At 36.8% G+C, this 27,125-nt stretch overlaps 2 protein-coding genes and 1 pseudogene across 2 annotated transcripts; all 3 read left to right on the top strand.

The window, feature by feature from the left end:
- Nucleotides 1-8,503: 8,503 nt before the first annotated feature.
- Nucleotides 8,504-12,740, top strand: LOC121742943 (glutamate dehydrogenase 2-like). The gene is made up of 9 exons (XM_042136090.1): nt 8,504-8,855; nt 8,974-9,087; nt 10,095-10,316; nt 10,402-10,476; nt 10,595-10,711; nt 10,797-11,047; nt 11,941-12,016; nt 12,099-12,185; nt 12,354-12,740. Exons 1-9 carry the CDS (start codon nt 8,748-8,750, stop codon nt 12,537-12,539), a joined length of 1,236 nt encoding a protein of 411 aa, XP_041992024.1. The 5' UTR covers nt 8,504-8,747; the 3' UTR covers nt 12,540-12,740.
- A 135-nt stretch (nt 12,741-12,875) lies between these two features.
- Nucleotides 12,876-14,091, top strand: LOC121742944 (light-harvesting complex-like protein 3 isotype 1, chloroplastic). The gene is made up of 3 exons (XM_042136091.1): nt 12,876-13,246; nt 13,531-13,668; nt 13,748-14,091. Exons 1-3 carry the CDS (start codon nt 12,961-12,963, stop codon nt 13,987-13,989), a joined length of 666 nt encoding a protein of 221 aa, XP_041992025.1. The 5' UTR covers nt 12,876-12,960; the 3' UTR covers nt 13,990-14,091.
- Nucleotides 14,092-17,855: 3,764 nt separating this feature from the next.
- LOC121745827 lies at nt 17,856-24,531 on the top strand (annotated as a pseudogene).
- Nucleotides 24,532-27,125: the final 2,594 nt, after the last annotated feature.

Genomic DNA, 27,125 nt, shown 5'->3' with positions numbered 1-27,125 from the left:
AGCACCGTGCCCAGGCGCGGGGCTGGCTGGTGCAATGGGAGCGGGTGGGGACCGAGAAAGGCGAGACGTGCATCACCTCACTGGCCGAGAGGATTCACGCCACCGTGCGTCCTCCTGGCCTAGAGCAGGCGCAGCCCGACGTCCCGAGACGTCAAGCCAGCGGGCACGAAGCGTGGCCGCTGGCTGAGACGCGTGTGCGGGTGGGCTCGTCGGATACCGATGACGTGTTCGTCAGAGTTTTCATCGTCGTCGATTCTTGCGAACCTTGATCGACGAGATAACAATGAAATATTATTTTATGATTATTTAATTCTTAAAATTAAAAGAAATCATTAAAATATTATTATTTAATGGAAATAAAACATTTTGGGAAGATTTCCCGATATTTTAAGAATATTTTTATTATTGACTATATCTTAGATGATATGGACAAGAATAATTTAATAGTTTCCTAATTATTATATATCTAGAATCCTAATAAGGATATATATGTAGGAATATGTTAAATAATATAATAATTCTCTTCCTAATCTTGAACGAGGAATTAATTTAAGTTTAATATTCATGTTAGTCCAAGATATAAATAATTCAATTTATTTTAGATACATCTTATAGAAGACATGAACAAGAATTGAACTTAAGTAATTAATATAACTTCCTTAAAAGATGAAAAAAGCTTTAATTATCCAGTCAACTAAATACCAACAGAATTTAATTAAGCCTTTTCTGCCTTAAGGCTAAGGATAATTAATGAAACCCCATAACTAAAATGGCTAAGGATAATTAATGAAAAACCATAACTAAAATATCTAACCGATAATTACAGAACCACGTTTTGTATATGGTCTCCATCGATTGGTCCAAAACATATGAAGCCATTTTCTTAATATTATCGTCACCCATGTTGTGGGGACAATAATCCTAAGAAATAGCAAGTTTATATAGGTGGACTTCTCAATTATAAATAGTATGGACTAGAAAGAAGTTTCCAACATTATCGCCACCCATGCTGTGGGGACAATAATCCTAAGAAATTTCAAGCTTCAGAAGTCCAAACAGAATTTATGAGATATCTTGGTTTTGTTATCAACATATGAGCATTGTTATGGGAGTGTGTTGTAGAAACGAAATTCTGTAATGCTAAATCTGATGGTCGTGCTTAGGCAACATTTGGTGGTCATGTCGTGATGCGGTCTCTGGACTATTCGTCGGTGTTGTGACTAGTAAAAATGCTAAAATTTTAATGCATATTGACCTCTGCTTGAGGGTACAAAATTTTAATTTTACATTTGTAAGATTTTGAAAAGTTCTATGATTAATCTCTTCAATTTCATTATATAAGTTTATGACAAATAGTAAATCTTCTGTTTTGCAGTGCAACCTTAATTGTCAAAATGTCATTCAATCCTCTTTCTGCAATTCTTAAAGAACACAAACTCGAGGGCCAAAATTACATAGAATGGAAATAAAATTTGGACATCGTTCTCACAGCCGATGAGTACAAGTTTGTGCTCACTACTCCACGACCTCTTGTACCGGCGGCTAATGCCGCGCAGGCAATACGAGATGCACATAAACGGTGGCATAAGGAAAATGAGATGGCTAAGTGTTATATGTTGGCCTCCATGTCAACAGTGCTTAGACATCAGCATGCTGACATGGCGACTGCTACCGAGATTATGCAAAATCTCACAAATCTTTTTGGTACTCAGAATCGAACGGCTAAGTCTCAAGCCTTTCAGAGTATCATGGCGAAGACTATGAAGGAAGGCACATCTGTGCGGGACCATGTCCTCGAGATGATAAGCCACCTCAATCAAATTGAGGTTTTGTGAGGGACAATTGATCCTGAGTCCTAAGTTACTATAATCCTTCAAAGTCTACGCCCTAGCTTTCAGCAGTTCAAGCTTAACTTTGAGATGAACAAAAGGGACTACACCTTGGATGAATTGTTGACTGAACTTCAGTCGGCGGAGGATCTTATGGTCCAAGCTCGGTGATGGTTAGTTCGACACATCATTCCTCTGGCCCTAGGCCTGGCGCAGGAAAGAAGAAAGTGCCGAACCAGGTTGCCGCTAAGGATGCTAAGGGAAAGAAGAAAAGGAAGGTAAACAAGAAGTAAACTGGTAAGTTCTTCAAGTGTGGACAAAAAGGGCATTGGAAGCCAGACTATCCTAGAAAGGGCAAGGGTACAAATATGCACCAAGCTCTAGTGGTCGAGTCATGTTTGGCTTCGACGTCTACTCATACTTGGGTTATTGACACAGGAGCTACTGATCATATTTGTTTTGATCCTGACTTAATGCAGGTGACAAGGCGGCTATATGATCGTGAGATCGAGGTCCAGCTGGGCGATGCTACAAAAGTGGCAGCCGTTGCAGTGGAAGACGTTTATTGTGTTTTAGTAGTGATAGATTTTTTTTATTTTGAAGAAATATTTTGTTGATACATTCAAGTTCAATGAACGAAACGTACTTATGGCACCTTAGACTTGGTCATGCCAACGAAAGAAGGATCCATTCTCTTGTAGACAAGGACCTAATTAAAGGTCTAAGAATGAGCTGTTCTCAACGTGCGAATCATGCTTAGAAGGCAAAATGACTAAGAGACCTTTTAGGATGAAAGGTAATAGGGCCAAGGAAGTACTAGAGCTCGTTCATACTGACGTGTGTGGACCAATGTCAACCGAGGCAAGAGGTGGCTATCGATATTTCATCACTTTTATTGATGATTATTCGAAAGTCGGACACGTTTATTTAATGCGTTTCAAGTCTGAATCTTTTGACAAGTTAAAAGAATTCAAGGCTTATGCAGAGACACATCATGGAAAACGAATCAAGAGCCTGCGATCCGATCGCGGAGGCGAATACCTATGTGCCGAGTTTTTGGACTACTTGTCAGTAGATGGAATTGAATCCCAATTGACTGCGCCGGGCACACCCCAGCAGAATGGCGTAGCTGAAATAAGGAATATGACCTTGTTAAACATGGTCCGATCGATGATGAGTTATGCACGGCTACCTATTTCATTTTGGGGACATGCCATGCTTTCTGCAAGTCATATTTTAGACAATTTACCATCAAAATCTGTTCCTACTACTCCGTATGAGTTGTGGACTGGGCGCAAGCCCAATCTAGAACATGTCAAGATATGGGGTTGTCCGGCTCATGTATTGGAAAAGGGTCCAACTAAGCTGGAATAAAGGACAGAGGTATGTTTGTTTATAGGATACCCTAAACGATCGAAAGCTTATGAATTCTATAGTCTCCGAGATAAGAATGCCATCGTGAGCACTCACGCGACATTCTTAGAGGAAGACTTTGTAATGAATCATAAACCCAGTAGTGAAGTTACTCTTGAATAGCTAACTTTTGTCACAAGTTTCATTAACCAATAACCCGTACCAAGTGTACAAACAATTCCCGTAACTTCAACTTCTACTCCAATTGTTGTAGTGTCGCGTTACAGTAGGAGGGTCTCACATGAGCCCGATAGATACATTGGTTTGGGAGAATCTATGGATCACTCCTCGGACAGCAATGTATTAGATCCCTGGAACTTTGCAGAGGCACAGGTAGATGTCGATAATTGCGAATGGGTGAAAGCAATGGATTCGGAACTACAATCAATTAGAGACAAAGACGTCTACGATTTGTCCGTCCTACTCGAAGGCTGTACTGCCATTGGGAGCAAGTGGATATACAAATGTAAGCGTGGACCCGATGGACGAGTTAAAGTCTTTAAGGCAAGACTAGTGGCTAAGGTGTATACCCAAAAGGAAGGTGTCAATTACGATGAGACCTTCTCCCCGGTGGCCATGCTCAAATCGATCCGGATACTTCTGTCTATAGCAGCTTACATGGATTGGGATGTATGGTATATGGACGTTAAGACTGCGTTCTTGAACGGTAGTCTTGAGGAGACCATCTACATGGAACAACCTGAATGATACGCCGTGAAGGGCAATGAACACATGGTTTGGAAGCTTAAAAAGGCCAATTATGGCCTCAAGCAAGCATCTAGATCATGGAACCAGTGTTTTGATCAGTCTGTTCATAAGTTTGGATTCGAAAAGTGCCTAAATAAAAATTGCGTCTACAAGAAGGTTGAAAAGGGAAATGTTGTGTTCTTAGTTTTATATATAGATGACATTCTTTTAATTGGAAACAATAAAAAAATGTTGTCATCAGTACAAACTTGGTTGTCAAACCAGTTCGAGATGAAGGATATGAGAGACGCGGGACACATTCTCAGCATCAAGGTTCTTCGGAATCGTGAGAAGAGGACGTTACATCGACATTGTACTTAGTCGCTCTAGCATGCAAGATGCCAAGAAATGTTTCGTACGTTGTAGACATTACATCCTTCTATCTCAAGAGATGTGTCCTAAGACACCATCTGAGCTATAAGAGATGAGAAGGATACCATATGCTTTGGTAGTTAGTAGTCTCATGCATGCTATGCTTTGTACAAGGTAAGATATTTGCTTTGTTGTTGGCATGGTGGCAAGATATCAGTCGAATCTGGGCCAAGGACATTGGGCTGCTGTAAAGAACATACTCAAGTAGCTTAAACGGACTAAGGATTATGCTCTAGTTTACAATACAGCAGAGCACTGCCATTTGGGATATACTGACTCAGATTTTCAAACTGATCAGGACTCGAGAAAATCTACTTCTGGATATGTGTTCACCTTAGGAGGTGGTGCCGTAATTTGGAAGAGTGTGAAGTAGAAATGCATCGCAAACTCTACCATGGAAGTCGAATATGTGGCTGCTTCAGAGGGTGCAAAGGAGGCAGTATGGCTCAAAAACTTCCTTATGGACTTAGGTGTGGTTACGGATCTGCCCAAGAGCATCACCATTTATTGTGACAATTCTGGTGCTATGGCAAACTCGAAAGAACCACGGGCTCACAAAGCGAGCAAACACATAGAGAGGAAGTATCATATCATTAGAGATATAGTGCAAAGAGGAGACATACAAGTGGTCAAGATTGCGTCAGAGAACAACCTGACATATTCTTTTACAAAGGCATTGGCGGTGAAACCGTTCGAGCGCCATGTTGAAGGGATGGGAGTTCGACTCGCTCAAGACCTCAACTCGCTTTCAGTATAAGTGAGAGAATTAGACGTGAAAATAAAAAATAAAAACTCCTTAAGGTTTATCCATGTTTCTATTTCATCTCCATGTTGATTACGAAATGTGAAAATAAAAACTAGAGTGAACTGCACCAAATATCCCTAATTTTTTGACTTCTTGCACCAGTGACTCCTAACAAAAAAAAACAGCGCCGGAAGACCCGAACGTTAAATATAATCACGAATGAAGTTTTTTTAGCCACTTTTCTGACGAAAATGTCCAAATAGGTTAAAGGGCATTTTTGGCAATCCCTAAATTCGCTGACATATGAATTCGGTCACATTTTTGTCAGCAGCTTCTTATGTGATTTCCTAATAAGTTCTGATACTTCATACGGGATTAAAGTTTTGTCAATATTTGTATAAAAAATTCTTATATCCCTCTATTTCTAGTTAGTGGTAACAATATACTAGTTATATCATGTAGGAAATTCATTGAGAAACAAAAATATAAAATTTGAATCAATAATACACAGAATAAAAAATATTTCACATTTAATTAAATGATATTATAATTATTTTATTGAAAACATTGGCATTTAAAATATTATTTCATTATATATCATCGAACTAATTTGTTACTCTAAGCCTAACTTTAAGACGATTTTTATGATTGATATTTTATTGAGAATTTTAATTTAGTTCAAACTGAAACTTTTAACATCATATGAACATTCAATCTTTAGATATAAATTTGCATAGTTTCTTGCCATTCATGATAAAATTGAAACGTGAGTAATATTTTGAAAAAATTCAAGCATGTGATATTAGCTATTTAATCCTTGGAGATTTTTTTATTAGTAATAGTATTTGAAATTAAGACAATGTAAATTTATAAATTAATACAACAAAATTATGATATTTTCCTAATAAATAAAATTGATCCATAAATCAATGAATAAAATAAATTAGGGGAAAAAAACACAGAAAAATGCCAGAAAATGAGTTTTATAAGGAAGAAATGGTTTCATTTTATTATTTTCATAATAATTTATGCAGATAATGATAAATATGTATATTACAAAAAAATTGAAAGTGTAAATAATGATAAAATTTTAATTACGTATGAAGTACCATAACTTATTAGAAAATTACATAAGAAGTTGCTGACAGAAATGTGGCAGAAATCACGTGTCAGCAATATAATGGAGTGACAAAAATGCCTTTTTATGGCCTGATGGTGTTTTGGTCCGAAAAAACATGATTCGTGATTATATCTAACGTTATGGTCTTCTGTCGCTATTTTTTTGTTAGGGGTCACTGGTGCAAGAAGTCAAAAAGTTAGGGATATTTGGTGTAGTTCACTCTAAAAACTAAAATCTTATTGTATTTAATCTTGAACAATACAAAATACCAAGTACTCCCTCCGTCCGCTATTAGGAGTCTCATTTCTTGACGGCACAGGTTTCAAGAAATGTTAAGAAAAATGGGTGGAAAAAAGATAGTGGAATAGGGGTCCCACTTGTATATATTAGTTTTAAGACTAAAGGTCAATTTTGGTTCTTAACATATGACTGAAATATGATTTTTGTCCAAAATATATATTTTTTGAAAAACGGGTCCATAATAAATGTATTCGTGTCGATTCGGTCCTTTTTTAACGGCGCCGTCAATTTTCGATGGTCAACCGTCAATTAGCGAATTGTTGACCAAATTAGGCTTCTGTGATTACTGTAGCAAATATTTTTTTTATTTTTTTAATGGTGAAATATTTTTAAATTCAAAATAAAACTCAAAATTTAAATTTTTAATTTCACCAAATGAAAATGAACATTTTTAATTTTTCCCTCTCTTTCGTCTTCCCTTATTCTTCACCATTGAACCCTATTTTTTTTTCTCTGCAACTCAACACAAAATCTGTCGGACCCATTGGATATCGGTCGTTCGAGGTGTTGCAGGGCTTCCGGCGACAGCGACGACCCATGGACGAAGACGAAGGCGTGAGTTCGGGCTCCTCCGTAGATTCCAACGATGTTGAAATTGAATTTTCAGTTTTCAGTTTTGAATGTACGTCTCTGATTCTAATCTAAGTCCCTGAATTCCAACGATGTTGTAATGCATACGAAAGTTATGAAATTGGATTTGAAATCTGGATTGCGAATTTAAAAATTTGATTTTAGGGTTCTATTTCGTTGAGGACGAAGCTTGTTTGTCGAAGAAAAAACATAAAAATATAACAAAATACCCCTCAAACTAGTCCATTATTTTTTATTATGAATGTGAGTGGAATGAGTTAGTGAAATGTGTGACCGAGACTCCTATTCGCGGACGAAAGGAGTACATCTTAAAGCGTAATACACACAAATCCGAAACCAGGAAAAGTTTGCCACACTTATTTCTCATTCTCGACACAAATCTTCAATAGTTGTTGAGCTTGTTCATTTACCTTTTCTTCTTTATTCTCTATTATTGATTCACTCAATCTTTGAGCTTTGTTCCTCAGACCACCATTATACAAGGTGTTCTTCTCCACCATCACCTTATTGATTACTTTTGCAACCTCCTCTCCTTCATACACTCTTCTCCTACTTCGCGCATTCTAGTAACCCAATATATCTTCATCTACTTATTCGCGCATTCTACCATCATGCAACCTCTTCTCCCTCTCCATGCATATAGTAACCATTCGATCTCATTTCGACACATTCTAGATTCAAAGCGCAGATGTTAATAAGCTCTTAATCCAGATACTACTATGTTTCAAAACGTATAACAGTTATCGAACTTCATATCGCTTCGTCTCCTAATACAGATCTACAATCTCACCAACACAAATCCATCCTTTCGTGTGAGAGGTGGCGCATCGATCAACCATGACATGTGCCAGACGCCAATGATAAGAAGTACATCACCTCTTGCGAGCTTAGAAAGCACAACAAACCCAATGAACTATGGCTCTCGATCCAAGGCAAAGTATGCAACATCATATTGAGAGAAACTACGTCCCAACTGTGATGGTGATGGGGGCCAAGACTAGCCAAATGAAAGGTGACGAGGGCGGTGGTGGGAGTGCGGTCCTTTAATTCATTGGAGTTGCAGATCTAGTTTAAGAATTATGCATTATGCATTACACAAAAATTTGAGATACAAAAGTTCACTCTTTACGAACATAAATCCGACGTTTGTTGGTGACTGTATTAGTCAGAGAGAGATTGACAATAATGTAACATGTGATAAGTATTTTGGGATAGACTAAATTGCCTCTCACACAAAATAGAGTTAAAAAAACAGTAAAAACACATAAATAAAATATGATTAATATACACATATAGAGAGAGTATTAAAATTTAACCACAAAAAAAATTAAGAACCAAATCATGCATTCAAAAACCCTATTAAATTTAGAATTGCCGAGTCAAATTCCATTGATATGGATAGCAATTCTTCCCCTGCATATATCCAAAGAGCCCAACCGATATTTCCTGAAAATAGGTTTATGCAAATACGTCATCACCACACCATGATTCCATTTGTGTATATATACACAGCTCACTGATCGAAACCACACCAGACTCTGTAGTTTATACTCACTCTTTTTTGGTTTTACACACTCTTTTCATTTCTCTCTTACTAGTTTCGTCTCAATTTGAGCTCTTAGTTTTCGACATGAATGCACTCGCCGCCACGAATCGCAACTTCCGTCAAGCGGCGCGCATTCTCGGTCTCGACTCCAAGCTTGAGAAGAGCCTTTTGATCCCGTTCAGAGAGATTAAGGTCTGTTTGATTTTGTGAGTTTTTGTTGTGATCTATTGAAATGGGGTTTTGAAATGATCTATGCCTTGTTTCCATCGTTTTGAGTTGTGAAAGTTTAATTTGTGTGGTTTTTGATCAGGTGGAGTGCACGATTCCGAAAGATGATGGAACGCTGGTTTCGTACATTGGATTCAGAGTGCAGCATGATAATTCCCGCGGCCCCATGAAAGGAGGGATCCGATATCATCCAGAGGTCTCAATTTGCTTTTATCCTGTTTTTTATTATTGTTATATTTTTTTAAAATTTCTTAGATTGTCGTCATCGTATCTTAGATTGGTAAAGCTAATAAGAACGAAGAAATGTAAATTGTTAAAACCTACAATCTGAAGAGTGGCTTAGTGCTGAAAATTGAATGTCTAGCTTAACATAAGATGAGATTACTTCTTTTTGAGATGCTAAAGTGAAATTGACAACTGGCAAGCCCGAATCATGTATGTACCAACCATAGTGGTTCACTGTTCACAGAGTCGGTTTGCAACTCGTGATCTACTACTCTGTCACTCTGTGATAGGGTTTAGAGTCAGGTTGTTGACTTGTTGCTGCCGTCTGGGTTTGCTGGAGCTAAGATGAACACACACTCTTACAGCGAGGACGTTTTCTGTCTTCTCCTCTGAATGCTTGGATGCGTATAGATTAGATTCTTCGACACAGAAATGGCATACAAGTGCCATTTTGATGTGTATAAGGCTTCATGAAAAGCCTTGTGTTTCCAAATCTATCGATTTTGTGCTCTGTCTTCTTCATTTAATAGTTATAGACAACAATTTTTGGCTGATATAACACATGCTCCTGGTTCGTTTCTATTTTGTGTGAAATTTGCATGGTTCGGTATGTAGATTGTGATATAGTTAACTAAATAATTACCTGCCTACTACACCGTTGGGTTTAGTGATGGAAATGCTCTAACAAATTGAAGAGCATCCAAGACGCTAACAAGGAAGTGGTTCATTTTACAACTATCCATTTGTTCATATATAATTTATAAATGAGTAATATACCAAAATTCAGCGTTGATAACTTTGTAATCAAAATTCAAGCATTCGATGATCTTCTGCTTCCTCGTAATATCTTTGGTTTCTGCTTAAGTATTCCTGTGTGATGAGTATTGGATCCTCTGTCCATGAATTATAATATATATTGTCATATAATGCGTGGCTCTCTTCTACTCGTGCTGAAATATACTCAAATTCTATATAAAGGTTGACCCTGATGAAGTGAACGCTCTTGCTCAATTGATGACATGGAAGACCGCGGTAGCAGATATTCCATATGGTGGTGCTAAAGGTGGAATAGGATGCACACCAAAAGAATTAAGTATTAGTGAGTTAGAACGTCTTACCCGTGTCTTCACACAAAAGATACATGATCTCATTGGGGTCAATACTGATGTCCCAGCGCCGGATATGGGCACTAATGCTCAGGTAAATGTTCTGTTTCTTTATTAAAATAGAATGCATTTATCTTTTCCCTTCATAAGAATAAATACAAATTATTTGTGATTTGCAGACAATGGCTTGGATTTTGGACGAGTACTCAAAATTTCATGGTTACTCACCTGCAGTTGTTACGGGAAAACCAACTGTAAGTAGAATTCAAACTATAAACTAGAACTTTGTAAAGTTGATAATTATTTTCCAACTTAAGATATCATCTCATTTTACCATCTTGTGGATCTTGTTTCCTGTAATTGGTATGTCAGGATCTTGGTGGTTCACTGGGTAGAGAGGCAGCAACTGGGCGTGGAGTTGTATACGCAACTGAAGCATTGCTTGCTGAACATGGAAAATCAATTAAGGGCTTGACTTTTGCCATTCAGGTATCAATTAAATTTCACTTCATTTATTCTCCTCAAGTAACATTTGTATAAAAAGTTGAGCATCTAATGTTTGAACATTATACAGGGTTTTGGCAATGTTGGATCATGGGCTGCAAGGCTCTTCCATGAAAAAGGTGGCAAGGTTGTTGCAGTGAGTGATATCACTGGTGCAGTGAGGAATCCTAATGGTATTGACATACAGGCATTGCTTCAGCATAAAGATAAAACAGGAAAGCTAGCCGATTTCGACGGTGCTGATGCAATGGACTCAAATGACTTGCTAAGTCATGAATGTGATGTTCTCGTGCCATGTGCTCTTGGTGGTGTTTTAAACAGGTTTAACATTTTACATTAGCAGATGAACAAATTGTCATAAATGCTTATTAAATCTTCTGCCCTGAATGCTTTTCCCTTCCCTTATCCCATCTACAAGAAAAAGTGCTCCTTTTCTTTTCTTAAAGAGGGGATTGAATTTAAGAAGGGGCCTTTAGTTTCATTGGATTCTTTCCCAGATTATAGGTAATGCAGCAAGTATACTTAGAAACGTTGTGAAGTTTCGTTACCCCACTGAGAAGAGTCCAACATGGATATATCTAACAAAATTTGCTAGTCTTCTCCTGTTTGTGAGATGCTCCTAGAATTGCAAATGGTTTTTTTCCGTGAAACCATTTGAAGTTATATGAAAAACTATGTTCCTGAATGATTATTAAAACCACATATGAAATTTCTAGTAGTTCAATGAGTTTCTTGAGTGAATTCCATCTTCAAACTATGCAAGTAACATGGACCTATGCTTTTGGTGGTGTACTGCCAATATTTGGGGAACTTATGTTTGTTTCTGGATTAACTGAATATATAAATGGTAAGTCTGTGGTACACTTTGTTTCTGTTGTCTCTAATCTATAGAATCACTATATCCATCATTATGGCTAAAGTACCATAATGGGACAACGATCAGCTCTGCACTACATTGATTTAATGAGTATCTTTTGGTTGGTATAGCTTATCTTTTCTGACCTAAAGAAAAGCGTATGACATAGATTAGGAAGAAAATTTCACGAACAGCATAGTTCTTTCATTATCAGGATTCAGCATGGAGAAATGAAAGAGATTAGGCATATGGCTGTACTCGCTGTTTCTAATAATTGTTCATACATTTTCAGTGGTTAGTTATGATTCCTGCATGCTACATTCTGCCTGACTTTTATTGGTTTATTTTCTTGTTGAAGAGAAAATGCTGGAGATGTTAGAGCCAAGTTTATCATAGAAGCCGCTAATCATCCAACTGATCCAGATGCTGATGAGGTCTGAACTAGTTCTCTAGTCTTTCTTAAGGTCATTAAACCAGCATAGACAATATTGTAATGAAATTGTTCCACTTCTGCAGATTTTGTCTAAAATGGGAGTTGTAATACTTCCTGATATATATGCAAATGCAGGAGGAGTGACCGTCAGTTATTTTGAGTGGGTGCAGGTAAGGCTCTTCTGCTCACTTTAATTAACAAAATGCAATTGTAATGCCACATCTTCGTTTGCCTATATTGCTTCAACATTTTATAATCTATCTTTCGTTCCAAATATGTTGATCATTATATAATCAACATCAAATTTTCCTGATGAAACTGCTAATTTCTGTATGCAGAATATTCAAGGGTTCATGTGGGATGAGGATAAGGTGAATAATGAACTTAAGAGATATATGACAAAGGCCTTCCACAATATCAAGGGCATGTGCCAGTTGCAGGATTGCAACCTTCGAATGGGTGCATTTACGTTGGGTGTCAACCGTGTTGCTCGAGCTACTCTACTGAGGGGTTGGGAAGCCTAGCATCCTTGTTCACTTCGCGCCTTTCGAAAAGTTTCTTCGTATGTGAACTTGCATAGAGAAATAAATGTATTAGTTTGATGGGCGACTTTATTGACTCATTTTATCATGCCTCATTGTGCAATCTGGTTAACTACTGATTTATCTGCTTTTACAACCCCTTAATCTGTAAGTTTCGTTTTATATTTTCACAATACTTTCACATAGGATGTGTAGTTTAGGATGAATAATTTTTTTATTTTTTTAATTATAAATTTGCAAGCAAAGTGCATGCACCCATATGAACAGCATGAGGCATGTAGCAGAAGATAAGGTATGGCCTCCTCTGCCACTTGTTATCCTCAACACCCACCCATTAATTAAGAAGAAGAGATACATGAGAGAAGAGCAAAACCCACACTATATTTTGTTGGTTAACTAAGTGATGGCATCGATTGGCATAAGTGCTTCCATACAAAGAGCTTGCAGCTCTCAACATGTCACCAAGAAAGTGTCTGGTAATGCACGGACAAAGGTCGCAGGTCTAAAATTACCGAAAGAACAAGAACACGAACAGCCTTCATTAACATTCGTAAATAACAGCAGCAGCAGCAGCTCAGACCAACATTCACAACCGAGATTTCACGACGCTAGATGGAAGAATGGGACGTGGGATCTAAACATGTTTGTGAAGGAGGGGAGAATGGATTGGGAGTCTGTTATTGTTGCAGGTAATGATCTCCAATCCTATCATTATCCTTTATGGGAGTGTTCTGTTTGTAAGATTGTATTCTGTGATTAAATATGTAGTGTGTTTGGTTCATGAGATTCAAAACCACAACCCAATCTTAGATGGATAATCATGGAATAATTAGTCATAGCTAACCCCCTATGACTAAAATAATCTAACAACTCAATCTTATATTATATCTTGATATTATTTTATCTAGAAAATCAAACACCACCTATATTGATTGATTCTCTAATTAGGGATAGATATTTTCTGTCTTGATAGAGGCTAGGAGAAGGAAGTTTCTGGAAGTATATCCACAAGCCTCAACAAACGAAGAACCGGTGCTGTTCAGGAGCTCCGTTATACCATGGTGGGCTTGGATTCGTCATTCTCACCTCCCCGAGGCTGAACTGCTCAACGGTAACTTTACCTATATAAATCCTTTTCACATATATGTAGATTTAGAAACATTAGATTAGTGATGAATGAATTTTTGCAGGTCGAGCCGCGATGGTGGGGTTCTTCATGGCGTATGGTGTGGATGGTTTGACAGGGCTGGATGTGGTTGGACAGACCGGGAATGTCATTTGCAAGGCTGCTCTTCTGCTTACAGTGGTTGGAGTGCTCCTTTTTCGAAGAAAAGAAGATATCGGCAATATAAAGAAACTAGCTGATGAAGCCACATATTATGACAAGCAATGGCAAGCCACCTGGCAAACTCCAAAAGATTCAGAACAATAATAGCTGCTACTACTATTATGTTGTTCGCATTACATGACTATCATAGGAAAAATTCGAGTTTCAATGCTTTTATGCAGTTTTGAGGTTTTACTTTTCTTTTTATTCAGTTTTTTTGTTATGGTTTTCAATTTTATTCCAATATTTCTAAGGACTTAACATGCAAAATTAACAGGGTTTAATAATGCCAATTCTATTTTATGCTTCAATTCTAACTTTCTATTACTTTGTTTCTACAACATACGCAATGTAGCCTTATTTTGAGCATGACCAATTTTTTCATTTCATTTTTTAAATTGTTCTCTAATTTTATATATCGATATCTATCTATACTACTATAAAATGAAAGTTAGCTATTTTTTAAAATACCACTAAAATTTTTTTGAACTTTTATTTGTCATAATAAAATAGACTATATAAAATTATGATACCATACTGCAAAATTGGAAATAAGGCTCCCAATCTGAATTATGTGTATCAAAAACAGGCCAAGAAAACATGTACTAGTACTATTATTTATGAACAACTAGAGGTTAAGCCATAATTGGCAACAAAGTTTCAGCAAGTCTTCCATCAATCCATTTCTCAACAAATAACAAAATAATAACAAAAAATGTCAACAAAGTGTCAACTGCTGATGTTGTATTGACATTATGTTAACATTGTGTTGACACTGTGTTGACTTTGTGTTGAAACTGTGTTGGGGAGTTTGGAGTTTGTACAATGTATAGAGTTTGCATTTTATCACTACCCTCTATATCTATCTATACTACTAGAATTTTTTTGAACTTTTAAAGCTATTTATAAAATGAAAGTTTTAGAGCTATTTTTTTAAAAGAAAGATTTAGAGCTATTTTTAAAAACACCACTAGAATTTTTTTTGAACTTTTATTTGTTATAATAAAATAGACATGTGGATAGACCTGTGGCTGTTATAATTAGGGATGTTAATTGGGAACCCGCTAGGGTTCGGGCCAATCCACTTGGATTGTTGGGCTATTAGGGTGTGGGTTATTCAGGTTGTGAATTTTTCGGGTTATAAATTTTCGGTCCTAACCATAAATCTTCGGGTTTCGAGCTAACCCACTGGTTATTCGGGTCAAAAGTGATCTTATGTGTTACTTTCTATCAAATTCAATATTCTAACTTATAAAAAAATATATATTGTCGCAAATAGTAAAGTACTATTAAAATAATCAAGAGAAAGAAAATAACAGCGATTGAAAATTAAAACAAAATACATAAACATATCGCTAATTAGTAGCACACATGAATCTGACTAAAGTTAAATGGAAATCATGCATTTCAAAGGAGTTGAATGACATTCTTAATTGCATACCCAAAAAATAAATTCTAAGTAGTTAAAAAAGATAGTATATATAGTAGTATGTCAAAAAATAAACTCTATGGAGTTGAATGACATTCTTTTACATCAATAACTTTTGAAGTTTCAACCGGATCATTGTCTTCGAGAAGAAAGATGTAATCACGTAATGCGGCGTTTAATATAAGTACATATTGATAACATCTATATTTCATATAACCCTAACTTTCAATTTGAGATAGAAGACATAATTACTATATATACTTCATATCAATGTTGCGTTTAATATTGTAATTACCGTATATACTTCATATAAGTATATTACATAAAAATTTTATTTTAAATGCTCAACCCATGGGCTAACCCGCAACCCACCCGGGCAGCCCACATAACCCACCGACCCGAACGGGTCAGCCCGTGTAGCCCTATTCTACATTTGGGTTGCGATTTTCCGGCCCTAACCTTATGATTTTACAGGGTTATTCGGGCCAACCTGCGGATTTCGGGCTAGATTGACATCCCTAGTTATAATTATAAATTTTAAAAGTGTTATATTTAGTGCAGCTAGATAAGACAAAATATTATATAACACGATTAAAAGATGATCAATAACTATATAATATGGCATACCAAAATTTTTTGTGCAAAGTCTTTGCTCCTAAAGCTCTTAATTTTTGTCTACCATTATAAATTTCTGTTTAATTAAAATTGTGATAAAGTAAATATCTCGAAGCCTTTAGTCATAAAGAAAGTATTGACTAATTAATAAAAGAAACTATATATAAAGAAAGTATTGAGTGTATTTTCTTAACTAATAGTAGTAGTAAATTATAAAGAATAGTATTGAATATTCTCTTCGTCCCATAAAAATATGTGTAATTTCTATTTTTATCCGTCCCATAATATTTTTAGAAAGTTATATCAATTTAATAATGTAGGTCTTACTATCCACTAACTCTACTTTAACTAGCATTCTCTTCATCTCTCTTACTTTACCATCTCATTCTCTTCACCTCTCTTACTTTATCAATTTTGTCTTAATTCGCGTGCCATCTTATCCACCCATATTTTTAGGGGACGGAGGGAGTATATTTTAAACCAGTAAACTAATATGCCCAAATCTATGCCCAAACGTATTAAAGTAGTAGAAGAATAACAATGGCAGAGCCGAAAAGTTGTGCTGCCTGAGAATGAATCACTCGCTGATAATGATTCGGATCTAATTCATGGCCTATTAGAAGTAGAAGGCACTCTAGTGGGATCTTCACGGACTGAAAAATATTGCAGTCCGTTTGATGATGATCGAGTTACATTGCTTCTTCGGCTCGAACCGAGTAATCCCTTAGATATGATGCAAAACGGATCTTGTTCTATCTTTGATCAAAGATTTCTCTATGAAAAATACAAATCGGAGTTTGAAGAAGGGGGGAGACAAGGAGTCCTTGACCTGCAACAGATAGAGGAGGATTTATTCAATCACATAGTTTGGGCTCCTAGAATATGGCGCCCTTGGGGCTTTCTATTTGATTGTATCGAAAGGCCCAATGAATTGGGATTTCCCTATTGGTCCAGGTCATTTCGGGGCAAGCGGATCATTTATGATGAAGAGGATGAGCTTCAAGAGAATGGTTCGGAGTTCTTGCAGAGTGGAACCATGCAAGACTAGACACGAGATAGATCTTCCAAAGAACAAGGCCTTTTTCGAATAAGCCAATTCATTTGGGACCCTGCAGATCCGCTCTTTTTCCTATTCAAAGATCAGCCCCCTGGCTCTGTGTTTTCACATCGAGAATTATTTGCAGATGAAGAGATGTCAAAGGGGCTTCTTACTTCCCAAATGGATCCTCCTACATCTATATATAAACGCTGGTTTATCAAGAATACACAAGATTTATCAAAGGGGCTTCTTACTTCCCAAATGGATCCACAAAAATTATTAATAGCATCTTTATTTAAAAATTTAGATTAGGTTGCATTGTTTTCCATAAAAATACACTTCTACGATACATTATTTTTAAAAAGGCTATATTCGCACAAAAATTAATTCAAAAAAGTTGTCCGAGTTTATTTTCATGAAAACATAAGTATACTAGTACTCCTCAGTCAGGCCAAAGTATAACTACTATTAAAAATTTTGTTATTGTTGTATAAATCATATTCCCTCTAACTTATTTTGGGTGTCTCGTTATTGACTCATTTATGTTTTTAGCGAATAATATCTTACTACTCCTATTTTTTAATTTATTCTTGTATTATTATTTATTTATCTCTTATTTTATTTTAGTTCGTAATTTATTTTCTTATTGCACTAACTACTTTAAACTAATGCATTTCTTTTTGTGTAATGGAGTGGGTAATTCGAGCATTGACTTGACAATGAAGGGTATATGGAGGGGCCTTCCCCATCGGCCTCCATCGCCCCATCACTGTAGTAATTAATCCCATAATTCTAATAGGTGGTGTTCCGTTTTCAAAATAAAATAATGAGTAATAAAATATAATCTAGGATTGAGTTATGAGATTATTTTAGTTATAGAGGTTAGCTATGACTAATGATCCAATGATTATCAATCTAGGGATTGAGTTGTGAGATTAAATCTCATGAACCAAACACATTATATATTTAATTCCGGGATATAATCTTCCGAAGCAAATAAGCAAGATAGAGCCACAGAAAAACGACGTCGTTTGGATATCAAAGTCGTACACGCGGACCGATGTCTGTATTGGTATCAGGATGGATCACATTCTCTTCACCGGTTGAGATCCGAAGCAACAAATCACCCGACCCGATTACAGAAATGGCCCGATGATGAGAATCCATGACGCAATTTCTACGGCAGTGGCAGAATTTTATAGTACTAATCAATTCACATAAATATTTAATAATTCGACATATCCAAGCCGCCGCAGCAGCCCGACGAAGCCGAGCGCCGGCTGCGGAGCGCCTGCTGAAGGAGGCACTCCAGGAGATGCAGCACGGCCACCGGGCGACCTCCAGCCCCCTGCGATCACGCCGACGAGTCCTGCGTCGCGCATGCCGTCGGCAACCTGTGCCAGACCTTCCTGCTCTCCTACGGGATCCGCGTCGGTATCGGGATTCTCCTCCGCGCCTTCAAGCTCGCTCGCCTCAAGTCCTATTCCTCTCTCCTTGATATCAAGGTAGTATTTGAAATTCAGATCACGATTGCACCTGATTTTGTGGATGGATTATGCGGGGAGTTGAAATGAAATTGGCATCTGAATTCAATTATTTTGTCTAGTTAAATTAGGTAGTTTGGGGGAATTGGTGCGATCGTTATTCAGTTTCATTTATTCATCGATGATTTTTTGAAGGTGTTGAAGTTCACTGCGTGAATTTCTGCAGCTAGAGTATAATGAAAATGATTCAGTAGAATACATGTTATATCGGGATGATGGAAAGATCAAACGTGCTTTGGAAAATTAATGAGAATTTTGAAAAGCGTATGGGGTGGAATATATCAAGGAAAATGCTTTTGATGCGTATTATCACTCTATGGGTCTTTTGATGGATGAAGATTTATTTAGTAGTGATCCGGTTGCTTTATCACGAAAATCTAACACCTATCTTCCTGCTCTAGTTCGTTTGATGTCTATCTTGCTGAGCCTCTTCATAGCTGGCAAAATATATAGTCCTAGAAGTTCTAGCAGTTTGTCTTTCAGAATTACAAAGTTTGAACTACCATTTCCTTCAATTTCAATATTCAGTGCAGCAACTTGTTGTTTTCTTGTCTTGATTTCCTGTTGGTTAGGGTGTTCTAATTCAAACACTACACAATTCATATTCAGTACAATCTAACTCAACATGTCGTGCTGAATGATAATTTCTTCTCTGTTTCCTAATCCGTACATGTATTTTGTAACTACGTTAGAGATATATGATACCTAATGTTATGGATGGCGTATGGCGGCTTACGGCGGTGAGCCCAAAAACCGCCACAGGGATATGGCGTATCAGTATGGCGGGATATGGCGTATCAGTATGGCGGGATATGGCGGTCGATAAATAAATTAATAAAATATTAGTAATATATGTATATATAAATTCAAAAAATTAGAAAATAATAAAAAATTGTAATATATCAAGTTATCAACTATTAAAACAATAAATAAAGCATAAAGTCATAAGCAATTATATAATATGCCTACCATAATAAGTCTTAGTTCAACAATCAAAATATAAAGTCATCATCACAAATTCATAATACATATCAAATCTAAATTAAAACCATCCTCAATCATCACCATCCCCAACATAGTCATCCTCCACAAGATAGTTATTCTCATCCTCATCGATATCATCGTCCTCCAACGAAGTAGATCCTTCTTCTTCATCCCCAACTTCTTCATCTTCCAATTCTTCATCCACAAGCTCTCTTTCTTCAACCACTGTCGCCAATCTGCCTTTCCCTAATTGGCCTTTACCTTTTCTAGATGTGGTTGTGGTTCTTGAGGCTTTCCTAGAACTTGATGATGTAGAAGCTTCTTTTCTTTTCTTAGACCTAGTATATGTGATAGGCTCTCCAATCCCCGACGACTCGTAGACAGTATCCCAATCAAGTGAATCTCCATCAAAAACTCTATCACTGCCTTCACCATCAGCACCATCCAACTCTCCAACCAACCACTCATTACAGTGATCAATGTAATCGAGTGAAATAGGATCGAGTGTATGTCTTTTGTCGTACCTCTCATTCAATTTTTGGTTATATTTTACGTAAACCAAATCATGCATCTTTTGATGCTCGAGCCTATTTCTCTTTTTCGAATGAATCTGTCACATAAATATAATAGTAGATTTGTAATTATAATATTATATTAGAAGTTTAAAATTGAAAACCAAAATATAATAAAAATCTGCATAGCTACACCTTAATTAAAAATGTGATCCTAAATAAAATTCTGCACAGCTACACCTTAATTAAAAATGTGACCCTAATTATAAAAATCTGATCCTAATTAAAAATCTCACCCTAATTCCTAATTAAAATGGCATGCAAATTAGAAAATTGATAATTAAAAGGGCATGCAAATTAGAAAATCTGGTACAATTTCGGTTACCTTCAAAATCTGGGCAGTGGGCTGCTCTAGACGGACCGGCGGCGGGGGGCGGCGGCGACGTGACTAGGGCAGTGGGACTGGGGGCGCAGCAGGTTGGGTTTGCTTGAGAGGGAAAGAGATACTATGAAAAAAACCCTAGATTTTATCTTAATTGACATTTTATTTCATTATTTGGGCCGGGTTAAGGGTTAAAAATCATTTGGGCCGTGTTATTTGGTAATTGGGCTGAGGTTTGGGGCAGCCCAACCAAAAGTGACGCCATAACTGCCATGGCACCGCCATGGCGCCTCACTCATGGCGGCAAATGGCGGTCGCCATAAAAAAGTTTTGTGGCAGCTCGTGGCGATGGCGTTTTTTCCGAAACCCGCCACGCAATGGCGCCACAGCGGCTCCATGGCCGCTTTTTAATAACATTGATACCCATAAAATAATCGAGGCATTTTAATGTTACTTCAATCTTCTCTTGTCTAAGTGGACTTAGAGACTGATAAGAGTGCAAGTCAGGCTTTTGATGTTTACTTTCTTGACATAACAAAAGGCTGAGCATTATCATACCATTTTATTTGGCTAATCGCTGGTTAAGCTGATTTGATCTTTGTATGATCTATCTCTTCACTTCTTTATTTTCTTATTATCTATTTATAGCCTATACTTTGTAATAGTCTGGTCAAACAATGTCAATTGGTCCAAGTTGGATTGCTCATGTTTCTAATGGATAAAACCTTCCAATGTGGATTGGATATGTTGTGGTCAAGTAAAGTACCATTAGCTGGTATATACTTTACCAGCAAATGGTAGTTTGATAGGGATCTTGGGAGATGAATTTTGGAGACTATATCCAATCCATGTTGGAAGGTTTATCCATTAAAAACATGAGAACAGGGATAGGGATCTTGGAGATGGATTTGATATGAAAATATCTACTATTAATTTGTATTTTTGATGTCTTGGATCTGTCACTATTTCTCCTCTCCTCCACTTGCTCCCACTTCGACGTTTCTCAATCCATGTTGTTCTTTTTCTTTCTCTTACAGTTGTCTATTTATTTTTTAGGTATTTATATTCCACTTGCAAAAATTCCAAAACGAATGAGTTAAAAAGATTGTGAAACATGATTAACAATTCTTAAAATTTTAGATGATTACACACATGTACTCAACCCTCTTAAGAAAAGCTACACAATTTCTAAATAGTATGTTAAGAAAAACAGTAAATAGTATTGTTATTGATGCATCAACCTTGGCCCCTCCTCCTGATCCTCTTTACTTTTGGTTTATATGCATGTTTGATGGAATCCATGATTACTAAAATTTGCGATTTAAGAGTTTATTAGTCTTTTATTCAATTTCAATCATGAATATAATTGCAGCAACTCGTATCAGAGAAAGACCTTATAGTGAGAGAAGAAGCTTGTCGAATTGGCTTGCTTTTTGGGGGATTCACCGGCTCCTACCATGCTTTGAGGTGTTTGCTCAGAAAGACAAGAAAGAAGGAAACACCTTTAAATGCGTGAGTTAATAAAAAGTTCATTCAGTCTTTTTTTTATGTTTCATAAGTTTTGCTAGTTGTGATCTGATTAGATCCATCAACATTGCTTTGTTATTATTGAATTGATTTCAAATATTAGTCTGTTACATCATTATTGAGATTGAGTTTTACTGCATTACTTATCCAATTCCATTTAGATGACTTTGTTAAAGGTGATGATGGACAGAATTTTAGCAGGTGCAGTCTCTGGTTTGCCTATTCTAGCATTAGATGATTCCAGCAGAAGGCGCACACTTGCTTTATATCTTTTGGCTAGGCTTGCTCAGGTACAAGTACCCTGTATCTCATTTCCAAGTTTTGGCCTAATTTATGAGGCCTTATTACTTCTATTTCAATCTACTCTGATTTATTCAATTGTTTGAACAGTGTGCCTATAACTCAGCTAAATCTAAAAACAAATTCCACTTATGGGGAAGTCATTGGAACCATGGAGACACTCTACTCTTTGCAATAGCTTGCGCGCAGGTAATTTACAGACCACACATCTGACTTACTGCTTCTTTGTGTGTGCGTTGAGCATTACATAATTGTCTCACATGTAGTCTTTGGACAGATCTTATTCCTAAGACATGGAACTTGTAGTTTATGGACTTCGTAAAAGGGCTGCTTTTAGTTGCTTTACTAATATTGTATTTCCTCTAATTAAAAGAACTTCTCAGGTTATGTACTCCTTTGTTATGCTCCCTGAGAGCTTGCCAAAATCATATCAAGATTTCATTCAGAAAACAGGCCCTGTTGCAGCTCCCGTCTATAAGGCTGTAAGGGAGTGCTGTAGAGGCTCTCCAGTAGACGCTGCATCACTAGCTGCTTACCTGTCAGGCAGGACATCCAGTGATGTGAAGTTGGATAAGTTTCCTGAACTTATTCCTTGCTCGGTCATTCATCCTGATACAAAGTCATGCTTAGTTCAAAATGCGAATGCTGCAAAGGCTACTTTCAGAAAAAACATCTCCCTTGTATTTCTCTTTGACATTTGTCCTGTTTGTTGTTCTGCGCCTGCAAAAGGTACTTCTATAAGTTATTTGATGATTTTACTTATGCATCCTTCTTCATTACATTGTTTTAATAAATTAAGCATTACTGAAGTGTGAAGTGAACAATGTGGATATAAACTTCACCTAAAGCAAATAGAAATTCATTTGCTTCTGTACTTGTGCTAATTGATAGATGCAAGGGACTTGCAAGATTCAGCAACAATTCACAGAATATTTTTTTTACTTCATACAGTTCATGTCGAAGTTTTAGGTTGGTTAATGTATATTTTATCGTTATTTTCATCCCCCAGTTCATGGATGCTCCAGTTCGTACCTGCCGGACTGCTGTTACAAATGCTGTTCGTTCAACTTCATTCTTGTCCGCCTTTGTTGGTATCTTTCAGGTGTTTTTTTTTCTGGCTAAGTTTATATGCTCTTACATCCAATCATAATTGTACTGATTTAATCTCCCTGTGCAAAAAGGGAGTAATATGTTTGCATAGAAAAGTGGCATTGAAGGACCACAAGTTAGTTAAATGGCTTGCTGGAGGGCTATCTGCCATGTCTATATTATTGGAGAAGAAAGCTAGACATGGGGAACTAGCCTTGTACGTTCTTCCAAGAGCTGGAGAATCATTGTGGTACATTTTGGTGAATCGTCGTTTGCTTCCAGATATCAAGAATGCTGAGGTAATTTTTATGGTCCTTGTGTGGAGTATGGCGTACACTGGTGCACCATTACTATCTCTTACCTCAATCTTTTTGCATTATATATTGCCCAAGTACTAGTAGTGATTATATTACGGTATAACTGGAAATGCTCCATGCATCTGAATTTGAAGGCAGCTAAGGTTAAGTGTATCAAAATGGCTTGCTGGGCTTACTAGGTGCTGCACTGCAGAGCTTCTACTTGAATTTGTACTCAGCTCTTAGGGTTTTAAGAGAAATAATGACTTGTCACAGATATTATGTGCAAATTTATCTTACATAACTAAGTTAAGCTCAGAGAATTTTGCCTAGACTAGATTTACCATCTGTTACTCTAATGCCTCCATGTTTGTCGTTATGCACTGTTAGCCTAGTTGAAATATTGTCAAATGACTACTGTAGTGCACTTCCAAGTCCAAAATCAAGAGTTTTGCATTCAAATATACTTAATCTGTATCTCAACTTTGCAGGTGGCTTTGTTCTGCGCGTGTATGGGTGGAATCATGTATTACCTGGAGCAAGAACCAGATACGATGGCTCCTTTCCTGAGGGGCCTGATTCGTCGATTCCTTGCCAGCAGAATTAGCAATCCCGGGCCTCCAGCAGGCCGAAGCGCATCCTACTCATATCTGCAAACTCTGGATGCCATGAAAAAGCCAGATGCGCTTGAGAACCAAGAGAATGGAACCACATCTTCTGAAAAGTACAATCTGGAATCAATTCCCGGACCCTGAGCATCTTTTTGTCCGCTGACGAGGAGGAGAGAGACGGCTATTCCTTGCTGGAATTCAACTCAAATTTGTTTTTGGGCAGCTGGGTTCTGTCCAACCCAAGAAGATGGTTAGTTATTTTGGTCTTACTCATGAGAAAATTGGATTTGAAGTTTCATCACGTTAATTACGTGTGGAAGTTGTAATTATGATCTGACGTTGGTAATTACCCCGTCCTACTATAAGGGTAACGCATTCCTTTTTGGGTCATCCACTAAAAGTGATATTTCTTTTTATAGCAAAAAAGTAACACTCTATCTCTCTCTTACTTTATCTTCTCTTCTATTTTTTCTCTCTATTCTTTTCTCACTCGACATTATTATCTCTTTATTGAATCACTATCTAAAAATTTATGCCCAAAAGAAATGTATCACATGTGATGGGATGAGGAAGTATGATTTAGGGGTGATAAGTTAATGGTACTTAATTATGTTTCTCTCCAAAAGTAATTTCTTGTTTCCTTTCTATCAAACATATTTTTGTTTTCATTCAAATGCACACATATATTTACAAGTTCTCAATCAAGCCATTAATTTCATGAATTGTAGGTTAAAAATTACAGAAACCTCTTAGCTAACAGTAGTACATTGCATAAACATTACTGATTAATATTATTACACACTTAACATTTTGCTAATAATTTGACATCTCTTTTAGAAGATCCGAATATTTTTCATACTATTGGAATATTACTTATATTTTTAAAGTCTAAAATTACAAGTATTAATGTATTTTTTTCAAAAGTTTTAGGCGTGATTAGCCTGATAGGATAGCGCCAAACCCGAAGGAATAAGATTAGGGTTGACACTTTCCAACTCAAAAAATTCATAACCCGAATAGCCAACATCTATATAGTTACATCATTTTTACTGAACAAATGATTTGGAATTAAATTATAATACAATTTCTTTAAATTCAATTCCATAGATATCTAATTTAATTTCAATTTCAATTCCAATTCCAATTCCAATTCCGTACTAATTTTTAGCACTACAACTACTTGCAGGTATACAAGGAAGAAATAGTATAGCTAAAGGTCAGTACCGAATATCGAACATAGGGAAAACTATCATAGATTGTATACCTTCTATTAAGCTTCTTCTACTATTTGGAGAAAACAAAGAGTTTTTGATATTTTTGAAAATAAAATTGTAAAAGCAACGAAAGCAAGTAAAGATTGCAGATAAAAACACAGAGATAAAAGATGAGATAAGGGAATTTCAGGGATGTGCTTTCACAATTATGGTTTATACAAATTCCAACTACAACACCATAACACAGTTTATACTTCACTAGAACGAGTCACATATTTATTGCTCATGCGGTATAAAGTGGATTACAGACACTAGGGCCTCAATCCTAGATTAGTAACTCCTAAAGGCTCCTAAGACTCTTTATGTTCTCGCTCTTAATTAACAATGCCGTTAAGGGAAGCTAATTGTAACATCAACTAAGCTCTTCTAACTCGCAAACTTCATCTCACAATTATGTTGCAAGCCAATAGTTCATCACAGAATGTGTCACTCGTGAAGAAATTATCCAACACTTAGAATAGAAACGAAGTAATGAACAAAACGATATCAAATAAATAGGAACTATATAAACCAAAGTCATTACTAACACATCCCTAGAATTCTGTGAGTTTAGTTACACATAATGGAATAAGCTAAACACACAGTTTGTAGGAAAAACAAAGAAAACATAAGCACTAAAATGATAGAACCCAAATGGTGAATCTTGTAGCCTTGATCTTCTCTTGATTCCACACTTCAAACTCCTTGGATCTTGATGAACAGTGGAAGGAACTTTCAAATATTATGCTTTGGAAATTATGTAGCAAAAGGTTCCTTTGATGAAGCTTGGTTAGGGTCAAATTTCCTTGATATGGTAAATCCTTCTTCTAGTATGGAAGGTTTTGGAGAGAAAATAGGGCAAATCTGTGCGCCGCATTTTTCCAGCGGGCCACTGCACGTTGTCCAGAGGACACTGCAAATCATCCCGTAGCTTCTGTCTCTTGATCAGCGGTTGCTACACTTGTTTCAGCGGTCGCTGCAAAGTATTCCGTAGCTACTGAATCTCGGAGAGCGGTCGATGCACACTTTCCAGCGGTCGTTGGGCGTGTTCTTCTCTTTAGCTCTATTTTTCCGAAGAGGACCGCTACAGGTACAATGGTCGTTGGCGGCCAGCAGTCGCTGGCTGAGTGGCAGCGATTGCTAGCTGGCTTGAATACTCCAGATTTCAGTCTTCGGTTTTTTGCTATTTTTTAGGCTCTAATTTGCACATTTCTCACAAACCACGTAAAAATACCCAAATAGATAAAATATGCAATTAATGGATATGTAGTGCACCTTTGACACTCAAAACAGACCAAATAATAGCCTTAAAATAGTGCAAAATCCGAGCATATCACAAACAAGTTCTTATATTACATATTGTGTGGTCATGACATATTTTTGAGAGAAGATCTTGTGATGAATGGGGGGGACCTAGAAAGATGAAATATGTAGAGCCTTATCAGCTTGATCCTTAGCCCTGTGGCGGATTACGGTAGCAACACTTTTTGCTTGGACGTGGGTGTTGGAATCTTATTTTAAGATGTCCGGTCAATGAAGTTTGACCAATAATAAATGTGACGAGACATTTAATTTTGGAGAATTAAATGATATAGCGTCGATCTACGTTCCGCATAGATGACCGTAGTATATTCACTTTCTTAAATCCGATTCCCGGTGA

The sequence above is a fragment of the Salvia splendens genome, chromosome 8 (assembly GCF_004379255.2).
Source record: "Salvia splendens isolate huo1 chromosome 8, SspV2, whole genome shotgun sequence".
Taxonomy (NCBI): domain Eukaryota; kingdom Viridiplantae; phylum Streptophyta; class Magnoliopsida; order Lamiales; family Lamiaceae; genus Salvia; species Salvia splendens.
Note: the sequence above shows the minus strand (reverse complement) of the source record. Positions and strands in the feature narration are given on the sequence as shown.

Bases quoted from the DNA above. Each gene is read 5' to 3' on its own strand.
- LOC121742943 (XM_042136090.1), top strand. From the start codon at position 8,748: ATGAATGCACTCGCCGCCACGAATCGCAACTTCCGTCAAGCGGCGCGC. The intron at 10,317-10,401 runs GTAAATGTTCTG...TGTGATTTGCAG, and splicing joins ATATGGGCACTAATGCTCAG to ACAATGGCTTGGATTTTGGA. The intron at 10,712-10,796 runs GTATCAATTAAA...AACATTATACAG, and splicing joins GCTTGACTTTTGCCATTCAG to GGTTTTGGCAATGTTGGATC.
- LOC121742944 (XM_042136091.1), top strand. From the start codon at position 12,961: ATGGCATCGATTGGCATAAGTGCTTCCATACAAAGAGCTTGCAGCTCT. The intron at 13,247-13,530 runs GTAATGATCTCC...CTGTCTTGATAG, and splicing joins GGAGTCTGTTATTGTTGCAG to AGGCTAGGAGAAGGAAGTTT. The intron at 13,669-13,747 runs GTAACTTTACCT...GAATTTTTGCAG, and splicing joins CGAGGCTGAACTGCTCAACG to GTCGAGCCGCGATGGTGGGG.